At 62.3% G+C, this 27,960-nt stretch overlaps 1 protein-coding gene across 1 annotated transcript; it reads left to right on the top strand.

Moving 5' to 3' along the window:
- Positions 1 to 1,658: 1,658 nt before the first annotated feature.
- Positions 1,659 to 18,749, top strand: LOC123354046 (phospholipid phosphatase 3-like). Its single transcript, XM_044995665.1, has 7 exons — positions 1,659 to 1,847; positions 2,826 to 3,218; positions 11,270 to 11,427; positions 12,213 to 12,493; positions 14,136 to 14,193; positions 16,258 to 16,434; positions 18,505 to 18,749. Exons 2-7 carry the CDS (start codon positions 3,026 to 3,028, stop codon positions 18,604 to 18,606), a joined length of 969 nt encoding a protein of 322 aa, XP_044851600.1. The 5' UTR covers positions 1,659 to 1,847; positions 2,826 to 3,025; the 3' UTR covers positions 18,607 to 18,749.
- Positions 18,750 to 27,960: the final 9,211 nt, after the last annotated feature.

Here is a 27,960-nt window from a genome sequence, read left to right on the forward strand (position 1 = left end):
ACAGCCCCCTCTTTTCTTCCCAAACCCGAGGGGACAAAAACTTGCACAGAAATATCCCTGCCCCTACTTGGGAGTTTCTTCCATTTTTGCCGCAAGGTGGTGCTGTGTACCCCCAAGGGCCACACACGGGTGCAAAATCAGATGCAATTTAAAGCCATCCCTGCAAAAAGTACCTGCTCCTGCTTGCACAGGCCCTGGGGTTAGGGAATGGGGGGGAAAGAGCCAGGAGCTTAGCCACCATGTCCTGCCCCACTGAACTCAGTGGGGGTGTTACTGTTGCCTTCAGGGGGTGCCGGATGGAGTGCTAAAGGCCCCCTAGACCTAGCAATGCTCCCTGCTCGCTTGGCTGTGGGATTCCTCATTTGGAGAGACAGGCCTGGAAGGTGCGGACACAGGTCCCTGACTATCTTCATGCATGGGAGGGGGCCATTATGCAGGTATGCAATCTAGTGCAGGGGGGGAAGGCCCGTATAACTCAATAGGGACTGGAGTGAGGGTTCGCAGGGCTGGGCAGCTAGTCGGGTGTGTATGGGGATAGACAGAGAGAGGGGGGTTCCTGGGGATAGATAGCTAGATAGCAACTAATGCAATGGTGCCCCACCTGGAAATCCCTCTCCCAGCTATTCCCGCTCTCTAGGTTGACAGAGGGGAAGCCAGCCCCAGGGGACCATGCCGGTTATCTGGACAGTCCTGCCGCATGGCGCAGGCCAGAGGTGCCAGCGTCACAGCCAGGGGCGGCTCTAGGCACCAGCAAAACAAGCTGGTGCCTAGGGCGGCAAAATCTAGGGGGCGTCCCCTGCGGCCGGGGGGGCGGCAGGCTGGGCCGGCGGACCTGCCGCAGTCATGCCTGCGGGAGGTCCACCGGAGCCCCAGGACGACTGGACCTGCCGCAGGCATGACTGCGGCAGCTCAAGCGGAGCCGCCGGACCCGTGAACCGTCCGCAGCCGCGGGAGGTCCAGCCGAGTCACGCGGGACCAGCGGTCCCTCTGCAGTCATGCCCGCGGGAGGTCCGCTGCTCCCGCGACTCCGGGGCGCCTCCCGCGCATGACTGCTTGGGGCGGCCAAAAATGTAGAGCCGCCCCTGGTCACAGCCCATACCTGGCCAGGGAGCTAACATGGATTTATTAACTCAATTGAAGGTATTTACCTGGACTCTCTTACCGTATTATGTGAGCACCTCACAGCTGCTCTGTCGATCCCCACACACACACACACACACACACACACACCCCCACACCCATCCCGTGAGGGAGGGCAAGGTTGTTCGTCCCCATTGTAGATGGGGAAACTGAGGCACACCCTGGTTATAGTGACTGGCCCAAGGTCACAGGAGGGAACAGAACCCAGGCTTCCCCAAGGCAGAGGCTTGAGCCCTGCTCACTGGGCCAGCCGGGCTTCGGGGACCCCCCTCTCCCCACCCTGCTCAGTCCTCTCCACTCCCCTCCTCCCCCTAGGCCTGGGGGGGGTCTCGACCCACTGCTGGCCCCGTGGCGATACACAGGAGGGTCCCAGCCTGGAGAGACGCTGATCCCTGCCAGTCAATCCCGCCCGGCTCTCCCCCCCGCTCCGATCCGTGCTCCAGCCCCTGGCCCGGGCCCCTCCCCAGAGCCCGCGTGGGGCAGGACGGGGAGGGAGGAGCCCCAGTCCCAGCCCCAGCAGCTGGAGGTGGAGGCAGCAGCCGTCGGCGCCTCTCGGTCCGGCGCTGGGCTGAGCAGGAGCCCGGGGAACGAGCGCCCCAGCCCGGCTGCAGGGAGACCCCCTGCCCCGCTCCCCCGGCGGCGGGGAGAGGAGACCGGCCCCAGCGAGGGGGGAGCCCAGGGCCGGTGAGCGCGGCAGCGGCCAACAGGTACCTGGAAGGGCTGCCCCGGGAAGGGCTGCCCCGGGGGGAGCTGGGCCCCCTGTCCCGGGACTCCCCATCCCAGGCCCCCTGCCCCGGGGGGAGCTGGGCCCCCTGTCCCGGGACTCCCCATCCCAGGCCCCCTGCCCCGGGGGGAGCTGGGACCCCGGCTGGCCCCCCTGTCCCGGGACTCCCCATCTCAGGCCCCCTGCCCTCTCCTGCCCCGAGGGGGAACTGGGACCCCGGCTGGCCCCCTGTCCCAGGACCTCCAGACCCCCCTTCTCGGGACCCCTGCCCCCTGAACCTCTCCTCCCCTGGGGGACTCCCCCCCGTTCCCAGGATCTCTGCTCCCTATATGCCCCTTCCTAGGTGCCTCCTTGGACCCCCCTGCCCCCACAGGGAGCTAGGACCCCATGACTAGATCCCCCTGGATCTCACCTGCCTGTGGGGTCCCCCAGAGGGAGGTGCCCTGAGCGCTGATCTTTGTCCCATCTCCGGGATGTGCAGTACCTCCTGGACCCCCCCTTCCTGAGCCCCACTACACCCCCCTTCCTGGGCCTCCACCCCCCTGAACCCCTGCCTAGATCCCCCATGGGATCCCCTGCCCAGATCCTCCTATGCCAACCCCCTGATTGCGCCCACCCATGGGGGGAGCTGGGCCCCCTGCCCTGACTCCCCCAAAGGGGAGGTTCGGGGGGGGGGTCCAGCCAGGGGAAGCTGTGATCTCTGCCCCCCCCCCACACACACACACCCTGGGCAGCTGCCATCTCCGCCCATGCTCCCTTGCAGCTGGCCCTGTGCGTGCCCCTCCTGGAGCTGGGATCTCTGCCCACAGCCCTTCCGATGCCGTCAGCCCTGGAGCATAGATCCTTGGGATCCCCCCTCCCCGCTACTGAGCCCCCGTCTCCCCGCGCTGCCCCCCAGTGCAGCCGCAGCCTTGGCTGACCTGTAGCTTAGAACCGTTTGTTTGTTTTTGCTGCTTTCCAGGCTCCCTGACCCCTGTACCGAGAGACGAGGAGGAGGAGCAGGAAAGACACCAGCCCTCTGCTGCTCCGTCCTTGTGCCAGGCTGTGCCCGGAATCCGGATTCCCTCCCAATCCCCTGCCCCTCCTGGGGCTGGAAATCCACATTCCCCTGGACCCGCTCTAGGAATCTGGATTGCACCTTTCCTCCCCCGCCCGAAGGCCATGCAAAAGGGCAGGTGTGAACTCCTCCCCGATCTGCCCCCCAGGCTCTCGGTGGAGCCCCAGGCATGGCCGGGAGGCCGAGACGTCCGGGTGACCGTCCGGGCGCCCAGCTCCCAGCCTGAGGATTATGCTGCCCCGGGGCTGGGGCAGAGAAAGACCCTGGTCGTCCTGGATATCGTCTGTCTGCTCGTGGGTGAGTGCGGCGCGGGCAGAGCCCCATGCGTTGTGGAGCCACCTTCCCCGGGACCCCTGGCTCCTGGTTCTCCTTCCCTCAGGGGAGCTGGCCCCCTCTGCCTCCCCGTTCCCTGGGACTCCTGCCCTCTTTGATGTAGTGCTGCGGATCCCAAAGCTGTGCCCTGGCCCTGAAATGCAGCCACCTCTGGGGAGGAAACTTGGGCCAGGACTTGAACTGGAGGGTGTCAATGGGGGGAGGTTGACACCAGCTGGTCTGGGGGAGGAAGCAGAGTTACTAGCTGCCCCATGGAGGCAAAGACCATCTCTCCCTGTAGACAGAAGTGCCGGCTCTTATTCTGGGGCGGGGGCGACTCGAATCCAGCGCAGTTTGAAGTTGATGGCATGGAAGCCAGGTTAGCTGGCTGGAGTGTGAGGATCAGTTTGGTTTCATTCCCAGCAAACCCATGACTCCGGGGAGTCTGGATCTGCGCAAACCTGACGATTCAAAGCTCCGGGCTTCATGTGGCGTGTCCGGGGCATCAGTTAGGCCCCACACCTTCTCCTCTGGAAGGATATTTAACGGCACTGTAGCTGCAGGGGTCTCACTTCGATCTAGCCGCCTTTCCCCATCAGGGCTGATCCCAGAGGGATCGACGCTCTCAGAGCCTGAGACCCACTAAACTGCTGGTGTCGCTGAGGGAAAAGCAAGGAACACACGTTAGGCTAGGAAGGAGAATAAGATGGAAAATATTCTAATGGCATCAATGGGCCAGACCCGCCAGGGGTGCTGGGCTCAGTTCAGAGCCGTCTGCAGAAGGATCCAGCATTAGACGGATGGAGCATGGCTTGAGGCCTGGGGGAAAGCCTCTTACGCGTGAAGAGAGAGATTAACATTGTGGGAGTGTTAGAGGCAAATGAGGCGGAGAAGGTAGATCCGTTGGCTGTGCCTCACGGTACAAGGAGAAATTGAATGAAGCCAAAAGGTGGCTCACTCAAAACAGAGCAAAGGAAATACTTTCCACACGCAGGTTGTGTCCTTGGCCTGTGGAACTCCTTGCTACAAGATGTCCTTGATTTCAGCAGGATTTTGTTTGTTTGTTTTTTAAAGGGGAAGGGCTAATGAGACTATCTGGAGTTAGAGGGCTAAAAATGTAATAACCAAGAGGTTTGAAAGGACTAGAAAGGGCCTGTTTGTGTATAAATCAACCTTTGAATCTTAGAGGTTAATATGTATTCTCCCTTAACTGCTGACAACAGGGTTTTATTCTCTGGCCCTGCCTGCTCTCAGAGGCAGGGTAGTGAGCTAAATGGATCCACCAGTCTGGGTTCTGATGTCTCTGTCTATATATAGGCAGAAATATCCTGGGATAATCTACAGGAGTGATCTATTTTGGGTACTGGGGGCCAGATAAGTAAAACTGGGCAGATAATGGATTTTGGGGGTTTGTTTCTTTCACCGAAACAGCAAAGCAAAATAATCGTTTTGGATGGAAGGAAATATTTCAGTTTGACAAAATCCAACTGTTTTGACTTGACTGCAACTGTTTTGAAACATCGTGGGGGGAAGGGAGGGGTTAAGTAAAACTGGAGGAAATTTTGGAAGGAAAAGAGTCGTTTCGAACCGAGAAATCGGAATGCTTTGGCTTTATTTGATTTCTGGGCACACATGTGGTTGAGCAGACTTGATGCGCAGAACAACCCACAGTCAACTTATGGAACTCCTTGCCAGGGGATGTTGTGAAGGCCAAGACTATAACAGGGTTCAAAAAAGAACTAGATAAATTCTTGGAGGATAGGTCCAGCGATGGCTGTTAGCCGGGATAGGTAGGGATGGTGTCCCTAGCCTCTGTTTGCCAGAAGAAATGGGAGATAGGGAATGGGTGGGATGGTATGGGGAGGGGCAGGACTGGCCTTACAGGTGGGGGACCTCCCGGGGCGCCGTGGTCGGGGGTTGCTGTGGACACAACTCTTTCCCCCCCCTCAGACAGCCTAAGACCCCTTTAGCCCCCGAGTGCTGGGCCCGGAGGAGGAGAAGGGCTGGGACACCCTACCTGGGAACTCCTACCATGAATCAGGCTCTAGCTTCTAGTCCCGGCCTGGCCAGGAAGGGATGGGATTTCCTTTTCCCCTGCATGGACCGTTCCCAGGGCTCGGTCAAACCCACCTCCGGACAGCTGCTGGCTGGGAGCCCTGCTCTGAAGGCAGCACCTCTGCCAGCAGCAGGGCAGAAGTGAGGGTGGCAGTCCCGTGTCGCCCTACAAGAGCCTTGTGACCCCCTCCCCCCCAGGACCTCCATTTGGGTCCGGACCCCCTCGGTTACAACACGGTGACGTTTCAGATCGAAATATCTGAAACCAGGACATTTACGATTTTTAAAATCCTATGACTGTGAAATTGTCCCAAATGGTCCATGAATTTCATAGGCCCCTACTTACTGGCCAGGGAGCTGACTTAAGTTAAAGGGGTGGGGGGGAAAAGTACGTACAAAACCTGACATCAGTTCAGTTGAAGCTGATTGCAAATGGAACCCACTGCAGAGAGGCTGTGCTGGTGTAAATCTGTTTCCGAACCGATTTACAGACCCTATTTCAGTTCCACTTCAGTCAAACAGGAGCATGGCAAAGCCCAGATAGAGCTCGTTCTTGCACGGCAGTCGCGTGCCCTGGTATCCAACCCCTCACCATCTGTAATGTACGTTGCCTCACAGCCCCTCTGCGTGGTAGGACCCCCTGGGGAAACTGAGGCACAGAGAGGCAAGTGACTTGCCCAAGCTCTGTGGCAGAGTTGGGAACTGAGCTCTCCCAGGTCCCAGGCTAGCACACTAATCACTTGGCCATCCTTCTTCTCTATGAGCCCCCTGACCCGACTGCACTAGCCATTGGGCTCAGAGGGGCAGTTAGTGGGGTGAGCCAGGGGAGTATCCTAGCACGTTAGCAGAGCTGGGGGTGCCCTGGGGGGGATCCGAGTCGGTTTGGCTTGGGGAGCAGCGAGAGACGCCGCGTCAGCCCCGCCACTCTGAGGGATGGGGGTTGCTGCTGGACTGGGGGAGCTCAGTGGCTGGGGGGGGGCCTTCAGGTCTCAGGGGTTGGACCATGTTGGGGAGGGGGCAAGGTGGGTTGGATCATGGGACTGTGCCAGGGTGGCGTGGATCAGATCCTGGGGGAGAGGGAGGCTGGTGGAGTGGATCATGAGGGACGGGGTTGGAGAAGGGGTCAGATTGGTGGGGAGGGGGCAGACTGGCAGGGTGGATCGTGGGGGTTGGGACAAGGTGGGTGGTGCTGGATCCTGGGGGAAGGGTGGGGGCAGGGGTTGTATTGCAAAGGGAGGCTATTTGGGGGGATTGAGTCATGGGGGGGTGTTAAATCGGGGGGGAGGGGAGGACCCACTGGTGGGGCAGGTGGTGGGGGTTGGGCTGTGGGGAAGGTGGGGGTCAGGTTGGGTGAAGGATGGACAATGCTGATCTGCTCTGGGATAAGGCATCAGGGGGAGGGGGATTAAGAAAGGGTCACAGGTTGTGCCAGGTCATGACCCCCTACCCCCACCGGGGCTCTGCCCAGATCCCAACCATCCCCCTTGGCTGGGGAGTGCCCACGCCATCGTCCCAACCCACGGGGAACCCCCCGCCCCCTGCAGGACCCCAGTGCTTCCCTCCTTCCGCCGGCACAGCCCACCCCAGGATCGGGACCTGGCTTGGGCAGCTTCCAATGCCCCCTGCCGGTACCTCCCCCCACACCCCATGCCACCAGCTCACTGCCCGCTAGGGGTCTGCGGGGGCGGAGGGGGGCTCCCCTCCTCTGTCTGCTTCAGCCTCTCGCCCGCGTTTCTCCTCCTCCTCCCGCCCTGGTCCCATCCCGTCCCTGCCGCTCTCCCTTCCTGGCCTTGGGCTCTTGGCTGCGGTTCAGAGCCGGCCGCGCCCTGCAGCTGTTCCCCGCTCCTCTCCCTAGGACACTCGCTGGGTGCCCCTTGGCCTCTCCCGCCGCCGGTTCCACCTGCTTCCGCCCCTCGGTGTCGGGCCCCAGCGGTGCCTGCTGAACCTACCCGGGAGTGGGGGAGAGCTTCTGGCCCTATACACCACCCCGGGGGCGGGCGGGAGGGGGGGCTGCAGGGGCACAGGGCTGGCACCCCCGTCCTGAGGGCAAAGGGTGCGAGTGCCTGCAGGCCTCGCACGCTCGTGCCCTGCAGGCCTTGGGATCCGTTCACCAGAGCAGTCGTCCCAAGAGCCCCCCCCCCATACAAGATTGACCCACTGAGGCACTAGCCCCGGGAATCCCTCCCTCCCCCGCAGCACAGTAGGGAACCCCCTCCCGGGCCCTGTTCTCTCCCTCCCAGCCCGGCACCTGGGCCTGACCGGCAGGGAGCCCCTAGCCCCGGGCAGCGAGCCAGGGGGAGGGGGCGACGCCCGAACATGGACAAGAGAGGGGCTATTAATAGCCGAGCCCTGTCCGAATAGCCGGGAGGTTTGGCGTGTCTGAGATGACTGAGGCACCGCGGCTGGGCAGGGCTGGGTCAAGGGCAGGCTGGGGGCACCGGGCTGGCGTCGACGGAGCTGATATAGACCAGGGCAAGGGGCTGAGCGGGCGTCCCCCCACCCCACCCCTTCAGTGTCACAGTGGCGCCCCCCCGGCACACAGGGCATCTTCCCCTGCTGTTCCAGCAGTGCCCCCCCCCCGGGTGGGTGAAGTGCCCCCAATGTCCTGACAGCGCCCCCTGGTGGGCGAGAACGGTGCTCCCCCGCTCACCGGGCTGAATCACGCCCTCTGTGGGCGCAGACTCATGCCCGGGTACCACGTGCGCTGGCTAAGAAGCTGCCTTCGGCCTGTGGCCCGCGAGGAAATTGACGGCTTCGCACGAGCCGCCGCGCGGTGGATGTGATTGCAGCCCTGCTCGCACGGCGGTGTCCTGGCAACAAGAAGCTCCCCCACGCTCGGCTAGCCGAACCCCCCTGCACACACGTTTGCGCCCCCCCACCCCGGGCTGGAGGCCCTGGCGCCCCCCTAAGGAGACAGGTAGCTGAAGGCGTGATGGGCGCGTGCCCCTAAAGCCCCAGGCTGGTCTCTCGCTGCCGCGCAACCACCACTCCCCCCCCCCCCCCGGCCCGGATTTCAGGGTGTTTGGACTTTTCTTCTGTCCTCTGTGCTCCAATGGAGGGCGCTGATTTACACCAGCTGGGGATCTGGCCCCATGACTCCAATGGAGCGATGCTGATTTACACCAGCTGGAGATCTGGCCCCGTGGCTCCAATGGAGTGATGCTGATTTACACCAGCTGGGGATCTGGCCCCTTGGCTCCAATGGAGGGTGCTGATTTACACCACTGGAGATCTGGCCCCTTGGCTCCAATGGAGGGTGCTGATTTACACCACTAGCGATCTGGCCCCGTGGCTCCAATGGAATGAGGCTGATTTACACCACTAGCGATCTGGCCCCTTGGCTCCAATGGAGGGTGCTGATTTACACCACTAGCGATCTGGCCCCATGGCTCTAAAGGAGGGAGCTGATTTACACCAGCTGGGGATCTGGCCCTGTGGCTGTAATGGAATGATGCTGATTTACACCAGCTGGGGATCTGGCCCCTTGGCTCCAATGGAGGGTGCTGATTTACACCACTGGAGATCTGGCCCCTTGGCTCCAATGGAGGGTGCTGATTTACACCAGCTGGGGATCTGGCCCCAGTGGGTTGGGGCTCCCAGTCACGGCTGGCGTGTCCGGCACCGCTCTGAACGTGCTGCTGCCGCTCCAGCCCTGGGCTCTCAGTACAAATACAGCCCTGCCCAGGCAGGTCACGGCGCAGCCGACTGAGGATGGAAACCTGGAGCCAGCTCAAGCCAGTCCCTGGGGCCTTGGTATCCGCACAGCGTGGGAGTCGCTGGGAGCTGGGTGGGATCCAGCCTTGGCCCAGGCCAGCCGTCCCCATGAGACTCAGATCTTTGACGTCAAAGCCGGGGGTGGCTCCTTCCTGCCAGGGGGCTGCGTTCCCGAGAACGCCCCCTGCAGGCACCAGGGTGACATGCCCCTCTGGCCTGCCCAGCCCTGGAGGGCTCCTGCCCCAAGCTGGCAGTGCCCCCTGGTGGACATTCCCAGCTCTGGCATCCTCGCTTTCTCCCTGCCCGTCTTAAGGGTGGTAGCGCCCCCTGCTGGCCCCCCAGGAGAGCACACCCAGCCCTAGCCACTCACCCGTCGCGAGGTGTCCCCTGCTGGGAGGAGGGAGGAGGGAGTCGGGCGCCCCCTCCTAGGTCCCAAGGTGCTCTGCAGGCATCGCCCTGGCCCTTGGCAGGCGGCCTAGCCCGTCGGAAAGAGCGATCCTGAGAAAACTCATTTGCCAAGTGAGACGGGAAGGGAGGGAACCTGGGAACCAAACGTGGAAACATCGTTCTCAGCCCCAAAAAGGAGCCCAGAGCCCCCTGGGAGGGTTATGCAGTCTCGTTGTCTCTTAAAGTGACAGCCCAGCACTGCCTGCTAGGACGCCTGGGTCCCACCAGGCCTTGAATCCCACCAAACTGAAGCAGAAGGATGAACCGTTTGCACTCCCTACTGCTCCCTACGTTGACCTCATTGGGATCTTCTTCCATCTCTTCACACTCCCGTCCCAGCCTGCTACTGCACAGGTTCACGCTCCCAGCCTCTGAGTGCACCAGCATCCTCATGCCAGGGCACTAGTGCCAAGACATGCCCACCCTGCTCACCAGGATCCTCGTGCCAGGGTGCTAGTGCCAGGATATGCACACCCTGCTCACCAGGATCCTCGTGCCAGGGTACTAGTGCCAGGACACGCACACCCTGCCCACCAGGATCCTTGTGCCAGGGTGCTAGTGCCAGGACATGCCTACCCTGCCCACCAGGATCCTTGTGCCAGGGTGCTAGTGCCAGGATTTGCAAGCCCAGCTCACTGGGATCCACACTCATGAGGGCACTAGCACTGTGGTTCCTGCTCCCAGTGTCTGATCACGCTGGTGTCCAAGCACCCGAGGGCCAGGCTTCCTGCTCCCAGCCTCGTGTGCAGCAGGACCCACCTGGCGGGATTCACACTTAAGTCCCCCAGCACGCTGGGATCCAGGCCTGTTCCCTGGTTTCACGCTTGTAGCCCCCACGTGCGACAGGATCTGTGCATGGGAGCATCTGGGTCTCTGCTCCCACCTCACCAGGGTCTGTTCACCGTTGTCCAGACTGGTGCTTCCAGCCCCCAGTGCTGCAGGGGTCTCTCATGAGTGCAGGGTTCATGGTGGAAAGGAGACAAGCTGGGCTACGTGGGCATTTTTCCTCTTCTAACGAGGGAGGGGGAATTTGGCTTTACTGCCCCTTTAAGAGCCAGGCACAGACGTGGCTTCTTGGAATCAGGAACTCACCCGTCCTGGCTGGAAGTTTAAGGCCTAATCTCCTCCCTCCCTGCACCCCCCCATCACTGGCTCCTGCCAGCAGCCCTAATGCAAAGCAGGTTGCACCCCGTCCCAGCATCCAAGGGCTGCTCCTGCTGGGATCAGAGGGGAGATCCCCCCGCTCTGCTCCCAGGTCAGAGTTGAGGGCGGGCTGCCACCTGTTGGGGTCTGAGCCATGTGCCCTGCCTTGGGGTGGTGGAGGCAGGGAGGGGAGAGTCCCACCAAAGCAATGAGGCTGGTTCCTGGAGGTGGGGTCTCAGGAGTGGGGGGGCTGTCACAGGCCAGTCATGGGGGGGGCAGCAGGATGGAGGGGGTGAGTCATGGACCAGACCTGAGGGGAAGCAGGATAGTGGGGGTGGGGTGTCCTGGGCTGGTCCCTGGAGGGGTGGAGGCAGTGGGATGGGGGTTGGGTGGTATGACATGATGCCTGGGGGAAGGGCAGTGGGATTTGGGTGGGGGAGGTGTCAGTATTGGGGGGGTTGTTGCAGGGTGTCATGAGCTGGTGCCCTGGGGTGGGAGAGGCAGTGAGATGGGGGTGGGAGAAGGGAGGGCAGTCCCTGAGGGGGGCAGTCAGACTGGGGTGTCCTGAGCCAGTCCCTGTGGGGGAAGCTCATGGGATTGGGGCGGGGGGGCCCCACAGATGCCCCCTGGGCTGGGTTAGCCCCTGCTCAGCGCCCCGCTCTCTCTTCCCGCTGCAGCCTCCGTCCCGTTCTTGGTCTGTGAGGTTGGTCTGGTCCCCCCCATGCGCCGCGGCTTCTACTGCAACGACAGCAGCATCCACTACCCGCTCCAGCGGGCGGAGACCGTCAGCGACGCGGTGCTGATCTCGGTGGGGATCCTCATCACCTCCGTCTCGGTGAGTCGCTGTGAGAGGCGAGCGCCCCCTGCAGCACAGTGCCCCCTAGTGCCGCACTGGGGCCCGCGCTGCCTGCCAGGAGAGAGCGCCCCCTGCTGATCCCCCTGCGGGGTGTCAGGGGCTGGGGGTGAGAGGCTGGAGGTGGCAGAGGGGTGGGCTCTGGGTAGCTCACCCCCGTGTGCCCCTTACAAAATGTTAGCCGTGCCCCTCGGCGCAGAACACCTGTTTCCAACCCTTCCTCCAAAGCATCAGCCATTGGCCCCAGAGACAGGATCCCAGCCTGGGCACGATCCGCTGCCACTGAACCCCACCTCCAGCAGGCTGCTTGCCTTGTTGAACTCCCTGCTGCAGGGTGTGGGGCAGGATAGGAGGGTGGGGGGCAGGGCTGGCTTTAAAAACAGGGATTGGGTGGGATGAGATTATAGGGTAGAATCATAGATTATTAGGGTTGGAAGGGACCTCAAGAGATCATCTAGTCTAACCCCCTGCTCAAAGCAGGACTAATCCCCAAATGGCCCCCTCAAGGATTGAACTCACAACCCTGGGTTTAGTAGGCCAATGCTCAAACCACTGAGCTATCCCTCCCCCAAACCAAGGGGCTGGGACAGGGGACGCAGGGAATTGAGTTCTGCTGGTCTGCAAAGTGCATAGGGAGCCCCCCCTTCCCCAGCTTCCCACGGCCCTCGGGGATGGTCCGTGTCCCAACCCATGTTGCGGGGAGCTGGCTGGGACGGCTGCCCATCTCAAGCTGCCGTCCCCCGGTGCCTCCCCATCTTGCCATGCAGATCGCCCTGGGCGAGAGCTACCGCATCCACTCCCTGCACCTGGGCTCCCGCTCCTTCATCCCCAACCCCTACGTGGCCGTCCTCTACAAGGAGATCGGCGCCTTCCTCTTCGGCTGCACCGTGGGCCAGTCCCTCACCAACATGGCCAAGATCACCGTCGGCCGCCTCCGCCCCCACTTCCTGGCTGTCTGCCGGCCGGACCTCACGCTCCTCAACTGCTCCCGGGGCTACGTGGAGGAGTACGCCTGCACTGCGGGGCTGTCGCAGGAGAAGGAAGCCCGGTGAGCTCCCGGGGGCACCGTCCCTTTAAGGCAGGGTGGTGGGTTGAGGTAAAGGATGGGTCCCCCTCTAGTGGAGCCAGCTGCAGAGTGTGGGCCCAGATTGGGGGGGGGGGTCCCCAGGTGGTGACACCTGGCCTTACAGGCTCGGGGTAACTGCAGGGTCTGTCTGTGTCCAGCAGCCTGGCCTAAAACAAATCCCCTATAGATTCCCCACTGAGACCAGTGTGACGTGATGGGTGGCCAGGGGGAGTTCTGACATTTGACTGCCCCTTGCCCCAGTGTCATGCCCCCCCTTGCCCTGCCCCTGTATCTGGGGGGAGGTCCCCATGGAGAGTGTCGGGGGGATCCCCATACAACTTGCCCCTCCGCAGGGTCCAGGAGTGGGTCCCTTACACAGCTTCAGGGTTACCGCACCTCTGAGCCAGGCCGGGTTTGAACCCGTGTCTGCTCAGGGGATGTCCTCTTAGCTCCCCCGGAGATCTAGGCTTGCAGCCCCTCTGCAATTCCCTGCCGTTCGCCCAGCCACCCGCCTGCCGTTCTGCTCTCTCCCGGGGGCTAGGCCGGTTCTTCTTGGGCCAGAAGCGTTGCAAAGAAAACTCAGCGTAAACTAGCCAAGCTCCACCTCCTGAGACCGAAACCTCTGGGGCCCTCCTGCTTAGGGTGACCTGATGTCCCCATTTTATAGGGACAGTCCCGATTTTTGGGTCTTTTTCTTGTATAGGCTCCTATTACCCCGCCACCCCCCGTCCTGATTTTTCACACTTGCTGTCTGGACACCCTACTCCTGCGTCACGCCCCGAGCTCTGCTGGGACAGACCCCGGGGGGAGGCTTGTCTGCTCCTCAGGGACCGAGGAGTCCCGGTGACGCTCCAGCAGCGGGTTGTGTAATCACCTGGGGTGGGCCAGTCCGCGTAGACAGATGGAGACTCGATGAAGATTCTGCTCAGCCCAGATCTCTAGTCACCCCCATTTGCAGGCCCTGTGCGGTCTCTGACTTCCTCCGTTCCCAGGTGAAAGACTCGTCGGGGTTCCCAAGCCAACTTATCCCCCACCGAGAGCAAACGTCATCCCTTCCCCCGCCTCACCGCTGGGCAGCCATGCAGTGTATCAGGGAAACTGAGGCTCACTCTGGCTTCACAACAAATACGACCAAAAATTCCCACTTCGGCAGGCCGCCAACTTCCGCCTGGGGGGCCAGGAGGTGCCCACGTCCTTCAGGCTCTTTGGCAGGGTGCGACCTCCTGGTTAAAGGTCTGGGTGCAGTCGCTCCCAGAGTCTGCAGTAATTGTCCCCGCTGAGTTTAGTTCCTGGAGGGAGCTTGGCACCGTGCCCCCAGGGGGGCAGAACGCGGCCCCTGGCTCGCACAGATGCTCCAAGATACCGTGTGTGTCCGTAATACCCGGAGGGGTCCCATGGCGGCTGCCCTGTCCCAGTGTCTGGGGTTGTGGGGGTGGCGCCCCGTGGAGACTGCCCCCGCCGTGCTGGACACCCCCCCGCCCTGGGCAGCAGCTTCGGAGCCCCCCGGCCTGGCCCTGGATGGGATCTGAGGCAGGCGGAGGGGTTGCTGGCGGGATCCCTCTGCACCCCCGGCAACGGGTGGTGCCGCCAGCTGTAACCCAGGCCTTTGTTTGCCCCCTTGTAGGAAGTCCTTCTACTCCGGCCACGCCTCCTTCGCCATGTACAGCATGACATACCTGGTGGTAAGTGCCCCCGCCCGGCCCCACCCACCTTAACATTGCACGGGCCTGAGCTGACCATCCTAGAACCTCCCGCGGCAACATCCCTCGTGGGTCACGCCTCAACGCCCTGGGGCGGGGGTTCCCCTCACCGGTGGAGCCCTGTGCAGAGGTCACTGGAGGCAGGGGGAGATCTCCCCGCAGAGCCAGACTGGGGGAGGTCACCGAGGGGGCAGGGGGAGATCTCCCCGCAGAGCCAGGCTGGGGGAGGTCACCGAGGGGGCAGGGGGAGATCTCCCCGCAGAGCCAGGCTGGGGGAGGTCACCGAGGGGGCAGGGGGAGATCTCCCCGCAGAGCCAGGCTGGGGAGGTCACCGGGGGGGCAGGGGGAGATCTCCCCGCAGGGCCAGGCTGGGGGAGGTCACTGGGTGCATGGTGGGCTCACCCTGAAGGAGCAGCTGGGCCTGGCAGCCCCTCTTAGCCAGCGACCCCTGTCCAGGGTCCCACCCCGAGCCAGAGTGACTCCTGCGATTGAGACCTCAGCAGGGAGTGGAGCCAAGTGCCTGGAATAACCCAGCAGAGGGTCCCTCCGTGCCGGGCACTTCCTGCCAGCGTGGCAGTTGGAAGGTTACACACAGAGCCCACGGGGGGCCAGGACGCCTGGGTTCTATTCAGGGGCGGCTCTACAAATTTGGCCGCCCCAAGCAGTCATGGCCGGGAGGCGCCCCCGAGCCGCGGGAGCAGCAGACCTCCCGCGGGCATGACTGCGGAGGGTCCGCTGGTCGCGCGGCTCGGCTGGACCTCCCGCAGCTGCGGGCGGTTCGCTGGTCCGGCGGCTCTGGTTGAGCTGCCGCAGGCATGCCTGCGGGAGGTCCAGCCGAGCCGCGGGACCAGCGAACCGTCCGCAGTCATGCCTGCGGGAGGTCCACAGGAGCCGCCGGCCGAGCGTCCCCTCCGCAGTCATGCCTGCGACAGGTCCGCTGCTCCCGGGGCTCCGGTGGACCTCCCGCAGGCATGACTGCGGCAGGTCCGCCGGCCCAGCCTGCCGCCCCCCCGGGAAAGGGCCGCCCCAGGCGGGTGCTTGCCCCGCTGGGCTCTGGAGCCGGCCCTGGTTCTATTCCTGGTGCTTGGAGGGGCATGGCTCCTTGGGGGTTAGAGCAAGGAGGGGCTGGGAGCCAGGACTCCTGGGTTCTATCCCCAGCTGTGGGAGGAGAGTGGGGTCTAGTGGTTAGAGCAGAGGGACCTGGGTTCTCTCTCTGGCTCTGAGAGTGGGGTGGGGCGAGCAGAGAGCCCTCTCCAGTGGCTGATGGCAGAAGAGTGGTTCTGGGCCCCACATGCCTACAGAGGCTTATCCGGCACCTGAGCAGCCAATCGTCTGCGGTGCAGCCAATGTCTGGCTGCCCCGGCTCCTGTCTCCTGACTGGAGGGTAGTGCGGTCCAGTGGGTATGGGGACAGTCCTGACTCCCAGCCCCCATGCTCTAACCACTAGACCCCACTCCCCAGAGCTGGGGATAGAACCCAGGAGTCCTGACCCTGCTCTCAGCACCTGTCCCACTCACTCCCCTCCTTTCCTCCACTCCCCACACCTGACCGATCTCCCCCCTCATCAAAGGGAATCAGTTTCCGGCTGCCGCCACCGCACCCGAATGGCCCCTTCCCCCGCCCCGGATGCCTGGGTCCATGTGGCTGGCAATGGAGAAGGGCCCATTGTTCCCTTGGGGAGCGGCACAAACAGGTCCTTTATGCGTCCCTGGCTGACGGGCCTGAATGGTGGGTGGTGGGGGCTGGGAACGTGTCTCGGGCGGGGGCAGCGGTGACGCCACCGACTAGGACTGCGAGTAGCCCCCCCCCAGCTCAGATGCCCTTTATTCTTCTTGCTGTGCTGGGGGGGGCAGGGATGGGGGGAGCAGCATTTGGGGGTGGGGCGTGAGGGGTGGAGCGTAGGGGGGTAGGGGGCAGGAATCAGAGCGCGAGGGGGGAGCTGGTAGGGTTTTGGGGCGGGAGCAGCAGCATTTGGGGGGAGTGGCGACCAGGAGCAGTGCCCTCCCCCAATGCTCACCACCCCCCTTCTCCCCCCCCGCCCCCCAGTTCTACCTGCAGGCGCGGTTAACCTGGCGGGGCGCCCGCCTGCTGCGCCCCCTGCTGCAGTTCGTCCTGCTCCTGCTGGCGCTCTACACCGGCCTCACCCGCATCTCTGACTACTGGCACCACCCCTCGGACGTGGCCGTGGGCTTCCTGCAGGGGGCGCTCATCGCCTACTGGGTGGTAAGTGTGAGCCTCTGGCTGGCCAGCCGGCCCCCCCCACCTGCCGGCCGGCCGTCTGTCCAGGACAGATCAGTGCCTGGACCCTTCTAGGTCACCAGCTCGACTCTGGCCCGGCTCCCGGAAGTGTGAGGAGTTTGTCTGGTTTCTTAGAGCATCGGAGTCCATGTCCCAGCCCTCCCCACACTCAGTCCATGAGCCCAGCTGGGAGCCAGGACTCCTGGGTTCATTCCCCAGCTCCGGGGTCTAGTGGGTTAAAGCGAGTGAGGGGACCGGGGTTCTGGGAGCCAGGACTCCTGGGTTCTATTCTTAGCTCTGGGAGAGGGAGTGGAGTCTAGGATTTAGAGCAGGATGGGCTGGGAACCAGGACTCCTGGGCTCTGTTCTCAGCTCTGGGAGGGGAGTGGGATCTAGTGGTTACAGTGGGGCGCTGGGAGTCAGGACTCCTGGGTTCTCTCTTCAGTTCTGGGAGGGGAGTGGGGTCTAGCGGTTAGAGTGGGGCGCTGGGAGTCAGGACTCTGGGTTCTCTCCCCAGCTCTGGGAGGGGAGTGGGGTCTAGCGGTTAGAGTGGGGCGCTGGGAGTCAGGACTCCTGAGTTCTCTCCCCAGCTCTGGGAGGGGAGTGGGGTCTAGCAGTTATCTCAGTGTGGGGGCCAGAACCCAGGACTCCTGGGGCTCCATTCCTGGCTCTGCCGCTGACTCGTGTGACCTCGGGCCAGTCCCTTTCGCTCTCTAAGGGGCTGCAGCGGTGGAGGGAACGTGTGGAGAACGCTCTGACCTCCTTGGGTGGCAGGCGCTGGAGCCAGGGCCAGGATTCTCCCCCATGCTCTCCCCACCCCCAGTCTTGAGGGGGTGGGGGCTGTGCAACCAGCCCGGAGCTGAGGGGCTGAAATGCCGTCGCTCCCAGGGCCATGGCTCCTGGGCTGCCAGGAAACAGCACAGGAAACGCCTCCTGCTTCAGCATTAGAACAGGCAACAGGGAGGAAATCTTCCCTCATCACAGGGCTGCTGGGCTCCCGGTCAACCTCCCCTCCCCTTCTGTGGGGGCCCAGCGGCCCAGCTCCCTCCCCGCAACCCTGGGGGTCCTTAGCACAGCCCCAGCAGGAGGTGTGAACTCCCTTGTACTCATGTGGAAACTGAGGCACTGAGGCGGGACGCAGCCTGCCCGGGAGCATGGAATATAGAATCCAAGGGACTGGGAGTCAGGACTCCTGGGTTCTATCCCCAGCTCTGGGCAGGGGATCTGGCGGGTCAGAGCATGGGGGCTGGGAGTCAGGACCAATCCATGTGTGGGATGACTCTTGTTATGGGCACCAATATGGAGGTGATCTGTGTTGGAGGTGGGGCCAAGGGGTTCAGGTGTGGGCTAGGGCAGAGGGTTGGGGTGCAGGGGGAGTGAGGGCTCCGGCTGGGGGTGCTGGCTCTGGGGTAGGGCCGGGGATGAGGGGTTCGGTGCGGGCGGGGGCTCAGGGCTGGAGCAGAGGTTTGGGGTGCAGGGGGATGAGAGCTGCAGCTGGGGGTTTAGGCTTTGGGGTGGGGATGAGGGGTTTGGGGTACAGGCTGCCCTGAGGCCGCAGTGGGGAGATAGGACTCCCCCCCAGCCCTCTGTCCCCCCAGCAGCTCGGAGCCAGGGGAGAGGCTCCTCTCCCCACCACAGCAGCTCCGGGAATGGGGGAGAGAGTCTCTCCCTGCTGCAGCAGCTCTGGGGATGGGACCGTGGGAGAGGCACCTCTCCCCACCGCAGCCCTGAGCACCTGCACAGCCCTTGATAGGCTGCTGCACGGCCCTGCAGCTTAGAGGGAACGTAGGTCAGGACTCCTGGGTTCTATCCCCAGCTCTGGGAGTGGGAGGGGGTGGATTGGAGCTGGGGGGGGCCTATTCTTGCCTTACATACTGATTCACCCTATAGCCTGGGCCTGTGGCTAAATTGGAGCCTGCCTCGGTTTCCCCTCCAGCTGTGGAATAAACCCCCACCCCGAAAGCGGGGTGGGGGGCATGGTCACGTCAGTGCAATTAGCTCCCCCCCCCTTCCTTTTAGGTCTCACACCCTGGTTTTCTCTCTCTCCTCCTTCCAGGCCTTCCACATCTCAGGCATGTTCCGCCACAAGCCCCCAGCCTCCCGCCTGCCCCCACTTTGCCCCGATAGCCCGGACTCCAGCGGCCACACCAACTGCTAGGCATCGTGACAGAACGGGGGACTGGAGGGATCACCCTGCCGGGACCAGCACCCAGCAGGCCCCCGCATGGCGGGGGGGAGAGCCAGCCCCGCTTTCTGCTCCTCCGCAGAGCACGTGGCCCCATGTGCTTCCTCTCCGGCAGGGCAGGGCTTTCCTGTGTTGCTCTGGTCGCCGCCGGCTGTTTTCCAAGCACTTTAATTTCCTCTTGGATGCCTGCCCTGGGTCAGGTCGTCGCCATCTCCCGAAAGGCTTCCTATTGGGCGGGGTTCTCCTCTGTCCGGCGCAGAAGGAAATCCTGCCTTCCTCTGGCTAGGGCATGGCAGGAAGTCTCACCTTCTTCTAACATGGATATTGCAGACGCATCGCAGGAAGTCCCACCTTCCTCTGGCAAGGGCATGGCAGGAAATCCCGCCTTCCTCTAGTCGGGACATCACAGAAAGTTCCACCTTCCTCCGGCAAGGGCATTGCAGGAAGTCCCACCTGCCTTTGGCACAGACGTCACAGGAGCGCTGCAGGAAGTCCCGCCTTCCTTTGACATGGGCATTACAGGAAGTCCCACCTCTTCCCTCACCGCCCCCACACACATTGGGATTTCTCAGCTCGCGGATGGATTATGATGACGATGTGCATGATACGCTTTGGCCACCTTCCCAGACTCTGCTACCTGCTCCTCCAATGAAATGGCCCCTCCCCGCCCCACTGCCGGGGAGGAGGGCTGTGATTGGTGGACGGGGATGAGGAGGGCGGGGAGAGCGGCCGGTGGTCGAACATGAAGGATGAACCACAGGCTGCTGGGCAGGAGTGGGGGCCACAGGGACGGCTCAAAGGGGGCTCATCTGTGCCACGAGTGGCTCCCGTTCTCAGACGCTTCCGGGCCCCGCCCCGGGGGAGGGGGGGCGCTGGACTGTGCGTCTCGCCCCCTCCATGCCCAGCTGGCCCTGATAATGTGAATGGTATTTTTGTAATAAATGGTACAGACAATCGACTGGGTTGGCTCTGGGCTGGGGCTGGCTCTGGTGTGGGGCGCATGGGTCGGTCCCGGGGGCTTCAGGCAAGGGGCTTTCCTCCTCTCTGCAAGCCCTGCCTCGGCGGCTGCCCTCCAGCGCTCAGGCAGGCAATTGGGGGGGGAAGGGAGGTTGAAGGAGGGGGCTGTCGGGGGGGGGATTGTTGGGGGACGGAGGGGCTGTGAGCCCAGAGCTGAATGGTGGTAGCGCAGGGGCTAATTCCTAGCTCACGCAGGAGCCGCCTGGCCGCTGTGTCCTGGCACAAGATCCTTCCCCACATTCCTCCCGGCTGATAAGGCTTCCTCCAGCTGCGTCCTGGGGCCGCATCCTTGTGCGCTGGGATTGGGATGGGGGGAGGGAAACTATCCCATCCCTGCCCCCCCCCCCCCGGCACTGTTAACTAATAGAGGCTGTTGTTTTATTCTCCTTTCGACCGTACAATCAGCTGATCGGCGGATCCAGAGCTGGGCTAGCAGGAGGCTGCGGGCTGGGATTGAGGGGCACCGGCAAAGCTTGGGGGGGGACCTAGGGGGCTAGGATAGTGGGGCGGGGCTGCTGGTCGGGATTGAGAGGCACCTGCACGGCAGTGGGGTGGAGCAGGGAGCCCAGAGCTAGGATAGCAGGGGGCTGTGGGTTGGGATTGAGGAACACTGGTGGGGCTGGGGGGGGGATCCCAGGGCTGAGGTAGTAGGGGCTGCAGGTTGGGATTGAGGGACACTGGTGGGGCTCGGGGGGGATCCCAGGGCTGAGGTAGTAGGAGCTGTGGGTCGGGATGGAGAGGCACCGCAGGGCTGTGGGATGGAGGGGGGATCCCAGAGCTAGGATAGCAAGGGGCTGTGGTTCGGAATGGAGAGGCACTGGTGGGGCTGGGGGGGGATCCCAGGGCTGAGGTAGTAGGGGCTGTGGGTCGGGATTGAGGGACACTGGTGGGGCTGGGGGGAATCCCAGGGCTGAGGTAGTAGGAGCTGTGGGTCGGGACTGAGGGACACTGGCAGAGCTGGGGGGGATCCCTGGGCTGAGGCAGTAGGAGCTGTGGGTCGGGATGGAGAGGCACCGCAGGGCTGTGGGATGGAGGGGGGATCCCAGAGCTAGGATAGCAGGGGGCTGTGGGTCGGGATGGAGAGGCACTGGTGGGGCTGGGGGGGGATCCCAGGGCTGAGGTAGTAGGGGCTGTGGGTCGGGATGGAGAGGCACCGCAGGGCTGTGGGATGCAGGGGGTATGCCAGAGCTAGGATAGCAGGGGGCTGTGGTTCGGGATGGAGAGGCACTGGTGGGGCTGTTGTACAGCAGCGGGGTGGGAGATGGGATCCAGTAGCACCCTCTGGCTGACGGTGCCAACCCCAGGGAAAGACACGACTTCGTTCTCCCGCTAGGCTCCGCCTGGCCCCGTCCTGTCCGAGTGGCTCTGGACACTGCGGTAGGCCTGGCGCTGGGAGACATTCCACGCAGGTCCTTGACCCTGGGAGTGGGGCTGCGATGGGGGAGCGGCCGTGCAGGGGAGGCAGCTGGGCCGATGGGGCTGGGGGCCAGCAGGAGGGCCTGGCCTAGATGAGCTGAGTTCACCAGCTGGGCGCAGGAGAGGGGAGGATCAGGCCCAAGCCATGCCCACAGGCAGCTACTGCAGCCCAGCTGGCCCTGGATGTGGCACCAGCAAAGCCTGTGAGCTAAGGAGACACAGACATGGTTTGTTCTTGGATGGGAGACCCAAAAAGGCCAACAGTGCCCCTGCTCAGGGGGTGGGGGATCTTAGTGTGATGCTAGGAGGTGCTGTGGGACAGGAATGGTGGCTCCATAGGGAACACTCTGGGCAGTGTGGCTGTTAACCAGCTGCCAGGCCTCACCCCAGAGCTGGCTGCATCTCAGAGCTGGGCCAAGCAGTCCCTGCCTAGTTCATCAAGTGTTTTGGACTTTTGAGGAATTCAGGACTGGTATCAGCAGGCCCAATAAACAAATCCCCAGGGGGAATCCAGGCAGGCCCCTGTCTGTCTCCTGCCTCCCACTGTTTCACAACAGCCTCTCAGGGGAGGGCTGCGAGTTCCTTTCAAAGCTGCCATGAATGACTCCTTTGTACCCCAGTGAGAACAGGGGCTGTGTGACTCCCAGCGCTAGGCTCAGGGGAACAATAGCGGGAGCCATGTCTGCTCCTTCGGAGCCCCAGGGCAGATGGGGTAACCAAGCAAAGCCCCACTACCAGCCCTGGAGATAAGGGATAATGAGCCATTTTTACCCCGGGGGAAACTGAGGTACAGGGAGAGGCCACGACCTGACCAAAGTCACGCAGCAGGGCACTGAACAAAGAGTCTTGACTGTCTCTTGCTCTAAGCACTACTCCCCACTCCTTACCCCAGAGCTGGCGATAGAACCCAGGAGTCCTGACTCCTGGCCTCCCCGGCTCCAACTGCTAGACCGCATGGCCCATTCGGTGATCCCACACTGTGGCTTCTAGTGTCTCTGGATGCCTGTGGAAGAGGGAGCCAGTCTGGCTGCTGAGGGCGCGTGTGTACAAACACACACACACTCTCTCTCTCTCAACTTCATTGTACCACACAAACCATGGCTGTGGCTTCCCCAGGGATCCAGCAGGTTTCTGAGCAGGAGGGATGGTGGCTGAGGGTATCACAATTAGGAGGGGAGATGGTTGCTAAGAGCTGCTATGGAGACATAGGTTCTAATCCCACTACTACCACCATGTTGCCAGCCACTTCAATTGAGAAGCCACTGGCAGGGTAAGAAGCACCGCACCGGACCTGACTGACTTACAAAGAATTTGGCTTTGGAGCAAACTCCTCCACTGCTTGCCACTACCCCCACCCCATAAGAACACACAGCATGTCAACAAACACCACCACACGGCATGTCTTCAAGGACAGAACACTTGCTCGCACGCTAAGAACTTGGAAGACAATGTGCAGTGATCCCATGCCTGAAGGCTCCCGCTTTAACAACAGAAACACTCCAGTAACGACAGCCAGGAGCTCTTTTCTGTATTAGAAATGTGGCCTTTGCTAAGGAAAAATGGTGGCCTGCCCCCTCGCCCTTCCCCCCAGGCTAGCCATGGGGGTGAAGCCAGCTCTGGATGGGGTCCTGGACAGGGGTGGGGGTAAAACGGACCAGCACTCTGGACCCCAAACCAATGCAATTGACGTGAGTTCCCCCTTGGGGATATCTCCAGGGTGGAAAGAGTCTTGATACCGCCCGCTCGGCCCAAGATAAACAGCGGCCGCAGGGACTGACCCAATTCTGGCAGATGCAGTGAAGGCGGGTGGGGGGGAGCTTTGCACCAGCCAACAGCTGGGGGACAGAGAGGATTGTTGTGGGGGGGGAGGCCTGCGGTTCCAGCTGTCCTTAACGAGGTCCAGCTGTTAGCTTGGGGCTCATCAGCTGGGAGAGAAGGGAAGGGGGGAAGCTCCCACTGTGCGGCAGTTGGGGAAGTGTCCACTCACCCCAGCCACGCGCTGCCATGTGTTTGTGGCGTTTTCAAGCTACCATCTGAGGAGTGAGTGAATGGGTACAAAGCAGGCTCGTTGGCTGGATCAATTCCCTCGGCAGGGCACAGCCCCGCACACTCAATCCTGGCCAGGGGCACCCCAGGCCCTCAGAAAGGGGCACGTTAATAGACCAGGGTGACTCGATACCAAATACCACCTGGGGCACAGGGGCAACGGCCTGCAAGGAAGGCACTGAACTAGGAGTCAGGCTGCCTGGGTTCTAGCCCCAGCTCTGGGAGGGGAGTGGGGTCTAGTGGTTGGAACAGGGAGGCCCTGGGAGCCAGGACTCCTGGGTTCTAGCCCCAGCTCTGAGAGGGGAGTGGGATCTAGTGGTTGGAGCAGAGAGGGGCTGGGAGCCAGGACTCCTGGGTTCTTTTCCCCAGCTCTGGGAGGGGAGGGGAGTTTAGTGGTTAGAGTTGGGGTGGGGTGTTGGGAATCAGGATTCCTGGGTTCTCTCCCCAGCTCTGGGAGGGGAGTGGGGTCTAGTGGTTGGAGCAGGGAGGCCCTGGGAGCCAGGACTCCTGCGTTCTAGCCCCAGCTCTGAGAGGGGAGTGGGATCTAGTGGTTGGAGCAGGGAGGGCTGGAAGCCAGGACTCCGGGGTTCTCTCCCCAGCTCTGGGAGGGGAGTGGGGTCTAGTGGTTGGAGCAGGGACGGGCTGAATGGTGTTGTGACCGTCAGTTCCATCACTCACCTGACTTGTGCCTTTAGGGTCCTGGGTTATGACACTCCCCCCCCCCCAGTTTACCAGCTCCTGGCCTGACTCCCACGTGCAGCAGATGGCTGGGTTGGCCACCTGCTCTACCAGAATCCTGCCGGGGCTTGTCCTGGGAGAAAGGAACCAACCTGCAAACGGCAGAGGGCGGAGGCTCGAGAATGGAGCCCCGACTCGCCCTGGCAGCAGCCCCCTTCGGGGCTCAGTGTGGGGAGAGGGGGGAAAGTCCTGCAATGGGATTGGAGCTGGGGGCAGAGGTTGTGTCTCCACGGCTCCCTGCTGACTCAGGTATTGGGGGTGGGGGGGACAGGTCTGCCTGCAGTTCTGTGTGCGTGCCCCCCCGCGCTGGGGTGTGCGTGCGTTCACCATATGCCGCCATCCCCAGCGTACTTGCACCCAGCCCCAGGGCAGCTGGATATTAATTTCCTGGTTGTTTTTCCCATTGTGTAACTCGCTGGCTCTGAACAGGAACAGTCACTTCCCAGCCTGGCGGGCGGCCAGGCCTGGAGGGAGGCTGCCGGGCGGGAGCAGAGGGGGCACTTCAGCCTTGTCCCCGGGGCATATCTCGCGGCCCGGGGAGCCCAAACGCTACCTGCGCAGCCCTGCTGGAATGCACCCACCTCTGGGGTAGGGTAGGCCAGTTGTTTCCCAGCCGCACCGCACCGCTGCGCGGGGATGGCTCACCCAGCGCTGAAATGCAGCCACCTCTGGGGCGGGGCGCGGCAGCTGGTAACAGAGCACAGTGACGCTGCACAGGGGAATAAGCTGGGGCATTTCCCCACCCCCCTGTAGGAATGGGAGTTCAAATTGTGCCAGCCGCGTCACAGGGCGACCCCTCGTGATGACACCAGGCACCGCTGGCTGAACGCTCCAGCAGCCTGGGGGTCGGGCCTTGTGCCCAGCCGCCTCAACAGAGTCTGGCCAGCCAGCAGCTCTGGAGGGAGCGGGGGGTGGGGGGTGGGGGGGGTGCTGCAGAGTGTGTCCTGCCTGGGATGAACTTCCCTGGTGAGCTGGATTGTTTGGATCCAGGGAGAGGGTCAGCCCAGGCCGGCCTTCCTGTCTCCCGGGAGAGGGCCCAGGGAGCTGGATTTGTTTACTGCGTTTCTGGGCCGTGGAGTCTGTTCCGAGAGGCAGGGCCCCCCCCTCGCCGGCCCTTTGCATTAACATCGCATGCAAAGCTGCGTCGCGGGGCCACCGGGGGGGCGGGGGCGCGATGCCAAGAGCCTGGGGCTGCATCTCGGGGTGATCAGGGTGGGTCAGTGCTCTCACTAGGGGGCACACGGTGGAGGGCCAGCAGGGGGTGCTCTCTCTGGACAAGTACCGACAGCCCAGAGTGGGGGGCGGGGGCCCAAGAGGGGGTCGCTCTCACTGGGTATGGGGGGGAACTGGCAGCAGAGGGGAAAGCGCCGTTTGCTTGCCACCTTGCACCGCTGGGGCTGTCTCCCCGCCAGGTGGTGGGCACCCGGGTGAGTGGGGGTGGGGCTGTGTGGTGGACTGAAGGGGGATTTGGGCAGGCGTGTTTAGGAGCTGGGGGCGGGGAGCTGTGCCTGGAGGAGGATGGGGTGATTTGCTCCTTACCCCCGGCCTGCCCTCACTTGGAGCAGGGCACCCCCCGCCGACCACTCAATACAGCGGAGACGGGCCCTTTCCCGCAGCCTGCGGCTATAAATAGGGGTTTTAAATAGGAGGCTTCCCAGAACTGAGGCCAGGGCCAGAGCCAGTGATAGTGGGAGGGGATGATAACAACCCAGCTGCCATCATGGGAGGGGGGGGAATTGCCCCACCCAGACACTGGTGATGGAGATCCAGTAGAGGGCGCTCTCTCCACGCAGGCAGCGCTCCCCCTAGTGCAACACTAGGGGGGCACTGTGATGCAGGGAGCAAGGTCGGGGCTCAGTAGGGGGCGCTTGGCCCACACAGTCAGTGCTGACCCCAATGCCCCACTCTGTGCGTGCACCTCACGGCCCTCTGCTGGATGGGCTCAGCATTACCTGACTGTGTGTCATAGCCCCTGTAGTGCTAGTGTCTAACGGAGATCCTCCCTTACATTCCTCTTCATAGTCAGCATTAGCCAGACTGGGCTGCTGCACTCCTGGATTGGTGCCGTATGGCTAGGAGCCCCTGCCAGCCTCTTCAACTCCCCCCCGCCCCCGCCGCATCCCCCCCAAACACTCACATGTAGCTGTGAGACTCCCTCCCCGCAGGGACAGGCCCTGCCAGCCCTGGGTCCCTGAGGTGGCAAGAACTGGTTAAACCAAATAAGAAGGGAGAGAAGGGGGGGGGGGCAGGGAGAGGTCGGGGGGGGACGGTTTACTCTGCAGGCTTGATGCTAGTGGGAGAGATTAGCAATGCCTAGAGCACCACCTCCTGGCTGAAAGTGGTATTGCAGATAGAGAGAGGGTGTGAAATCTCTCTCTCTCTCTCTCTCTCTTTCTCTCTCTCTCCAGCTGAGGCTCTCCATATATGAACATCTCCTCCCTCTTCGGCAGCCAACCCCAGCCTCTCCCCCCTCTGCACCCCCCCAGGAGCCCACATCACAGCTCCTGCCATCACCCCACGCCCTGGGGCCCTGCCCCCTCCTTCCCTTTCCTCTGTGGGAATCTGGTACCTGCTCTGGAGGTGATGGGGGACAGATCACGGGGCGGGGCCGTCCTTGGCTCATACCTGTCCTTTGAAAGGCCAGACAGAGATTTCGGCAGGATGGCTCAGCCCTCAAAATACCCCCAAAGGGGGCTCAAGGTACCCAGAGAGGGGGGTGGATATCACCGCTGGCCTTCATGTGTCAGGGGACAGGGCTGCTGCTTTCTAGTGGAGAACAGACCTACTGCGGCCGTCAGTGAGGGGACCCGTGCGGGCGCTGCAGTGGTGGGAGCTGGGAGCTGCTGGAGCTGAGGGTCAGGGGTTCTGGACCCCCTACTCCCCAGGCAGATCTGAGGCTTTGGTTTAGATGCTGGGGTCATCCCCCTTGCCGGCTGGGATCTGTTCTGGGCTGGCTATAGTCACTGGGTGACAGGGCATGGGGCAGCCCTGACTGATCGGGGAGAGCACCCCACTCCCTGCGGCACTGTGCTGGGGTGAGCACAACGCTGGCTGCGAGGGGACAGCACCCCCAGCCTGAGTCGCTCGCACCCGTTCAGCAGAAGCCCGTCGGGGGCTGTAAGTGGTTGTGACCCCCATACAACAACAGCTGCCCCTCCCCCCTTGTGGGAATCACACACAAACACACATCATGGTGTGGGGCCTCCCTTCACAAATGCCCTGGGGTCAGACTCATTGAAGAAAGTAGAACCGTCCCCCGCACTTAGAGGGCCCCATTACACAGCAAATGCAGCTGGCTCCCTGCCCATGGATAGACAATCATAGACTCCTAGGACTGGAAGGGACCTCGCGAGGTCATCTAGTCCAGTCCCCGGCCCTCACGGCAGGGCTAAGTATTATCTCAACCATCCCTGGCAGGTGTCCGCCTAACCTGCTCTTAACAATCCCCAATGATGGAGATTCCACAGCCTCCCTAGGCGATTTAGTCCAGTGCTTAACCACCCTGACAGACAGGAAGTTTTTCCTAATGTCCAACCTAAACCGCCCTTGCTGCAATTTAAGCCCATTGCTTCTTGTCCTGTCCTCAGAGGTTAAGAACAATTCTTCTCCCTCCTCCTTGAGAACAGTTTTCAAATAGGTAAAAGGTTGTTACATGTCCCCTCTCAGTTTTCTCTTCTCTTCTCCAGACTAAACAACCCCAATTTTTTCATTCTTCCCTCACAGGTCATGTTCTCTAGACCTTTAATCATTTTTGTCGCTCTTCTCTGGACTCTCTCCAATTTGTCCACATCCTTCCTGAAAAGTGGCACCCAGAACTGGACACATTGCTCCAGCTGAGGCCAGGGCCGGCCCACAACATTTTGGCACCTGAGGCGGGGAGCTCAAATGACGCCCCCTCGCTTGAGCCAAAACTTTGAAAGGTCTCAATTCTGCCTTCCTCCTGTTCTACTCCTCCCGTGGTCCTGCTCTGCTGCCTCCCCCAATAAAAGGAGAACTAACAACTTAAAATGCCTTGCTCAAAAATGTTAAGTGACACTTAACTTTCAAATGCCTGAACAGCAAATGTAACATTGCTTGTCTGCGCAGTAAACACTGGCATTTTCATCTGTT

This window comes from Mauremys mutica, chromosome 20 (assembly GCF_020497125.1).
Source record: "Mauremys mutica isolate MM-2020 ecotype Southern chromosome 20, ASM2049712v1, whole genome shotgun sequence".
In the NCBI taxonomy this organism is placed as follows: domain Eukaryota; kingdom Metazoa; phylum Chordata; order Testudines; family Geoemydidae; genus Mauremys; species Mauremys mutica.

What these genes read in the sequence shown, in the direction of transcription:
- LOC123354046 (XM_044995665.1), top strand. Translation starts at nt 3,026, where the DNA reads ATGCAAAAGGGCAGGTGTGAACTCCTCCCCGATCTGCCCCCCAGGCTC. An exon ending in TATCGTCTGTCTGCTCGTGG is followed by an intron (nt 3,219 to 11,269) that starts GTGAGTGCGGCG and finishes TTCCCGCTGCAG; the next exon opens with CCTCCGTCCCGTTCTTGGTC. An exon ending in TCGCAGGAGAAGGAAGCCCG is followed by an intron (nt 12,494 to 14,135) that starts GTGAGCTCCCGG and finishes GCCCCCTTGTAG; the next exon opens with GAAGTCCTTCTACTCCGGCC.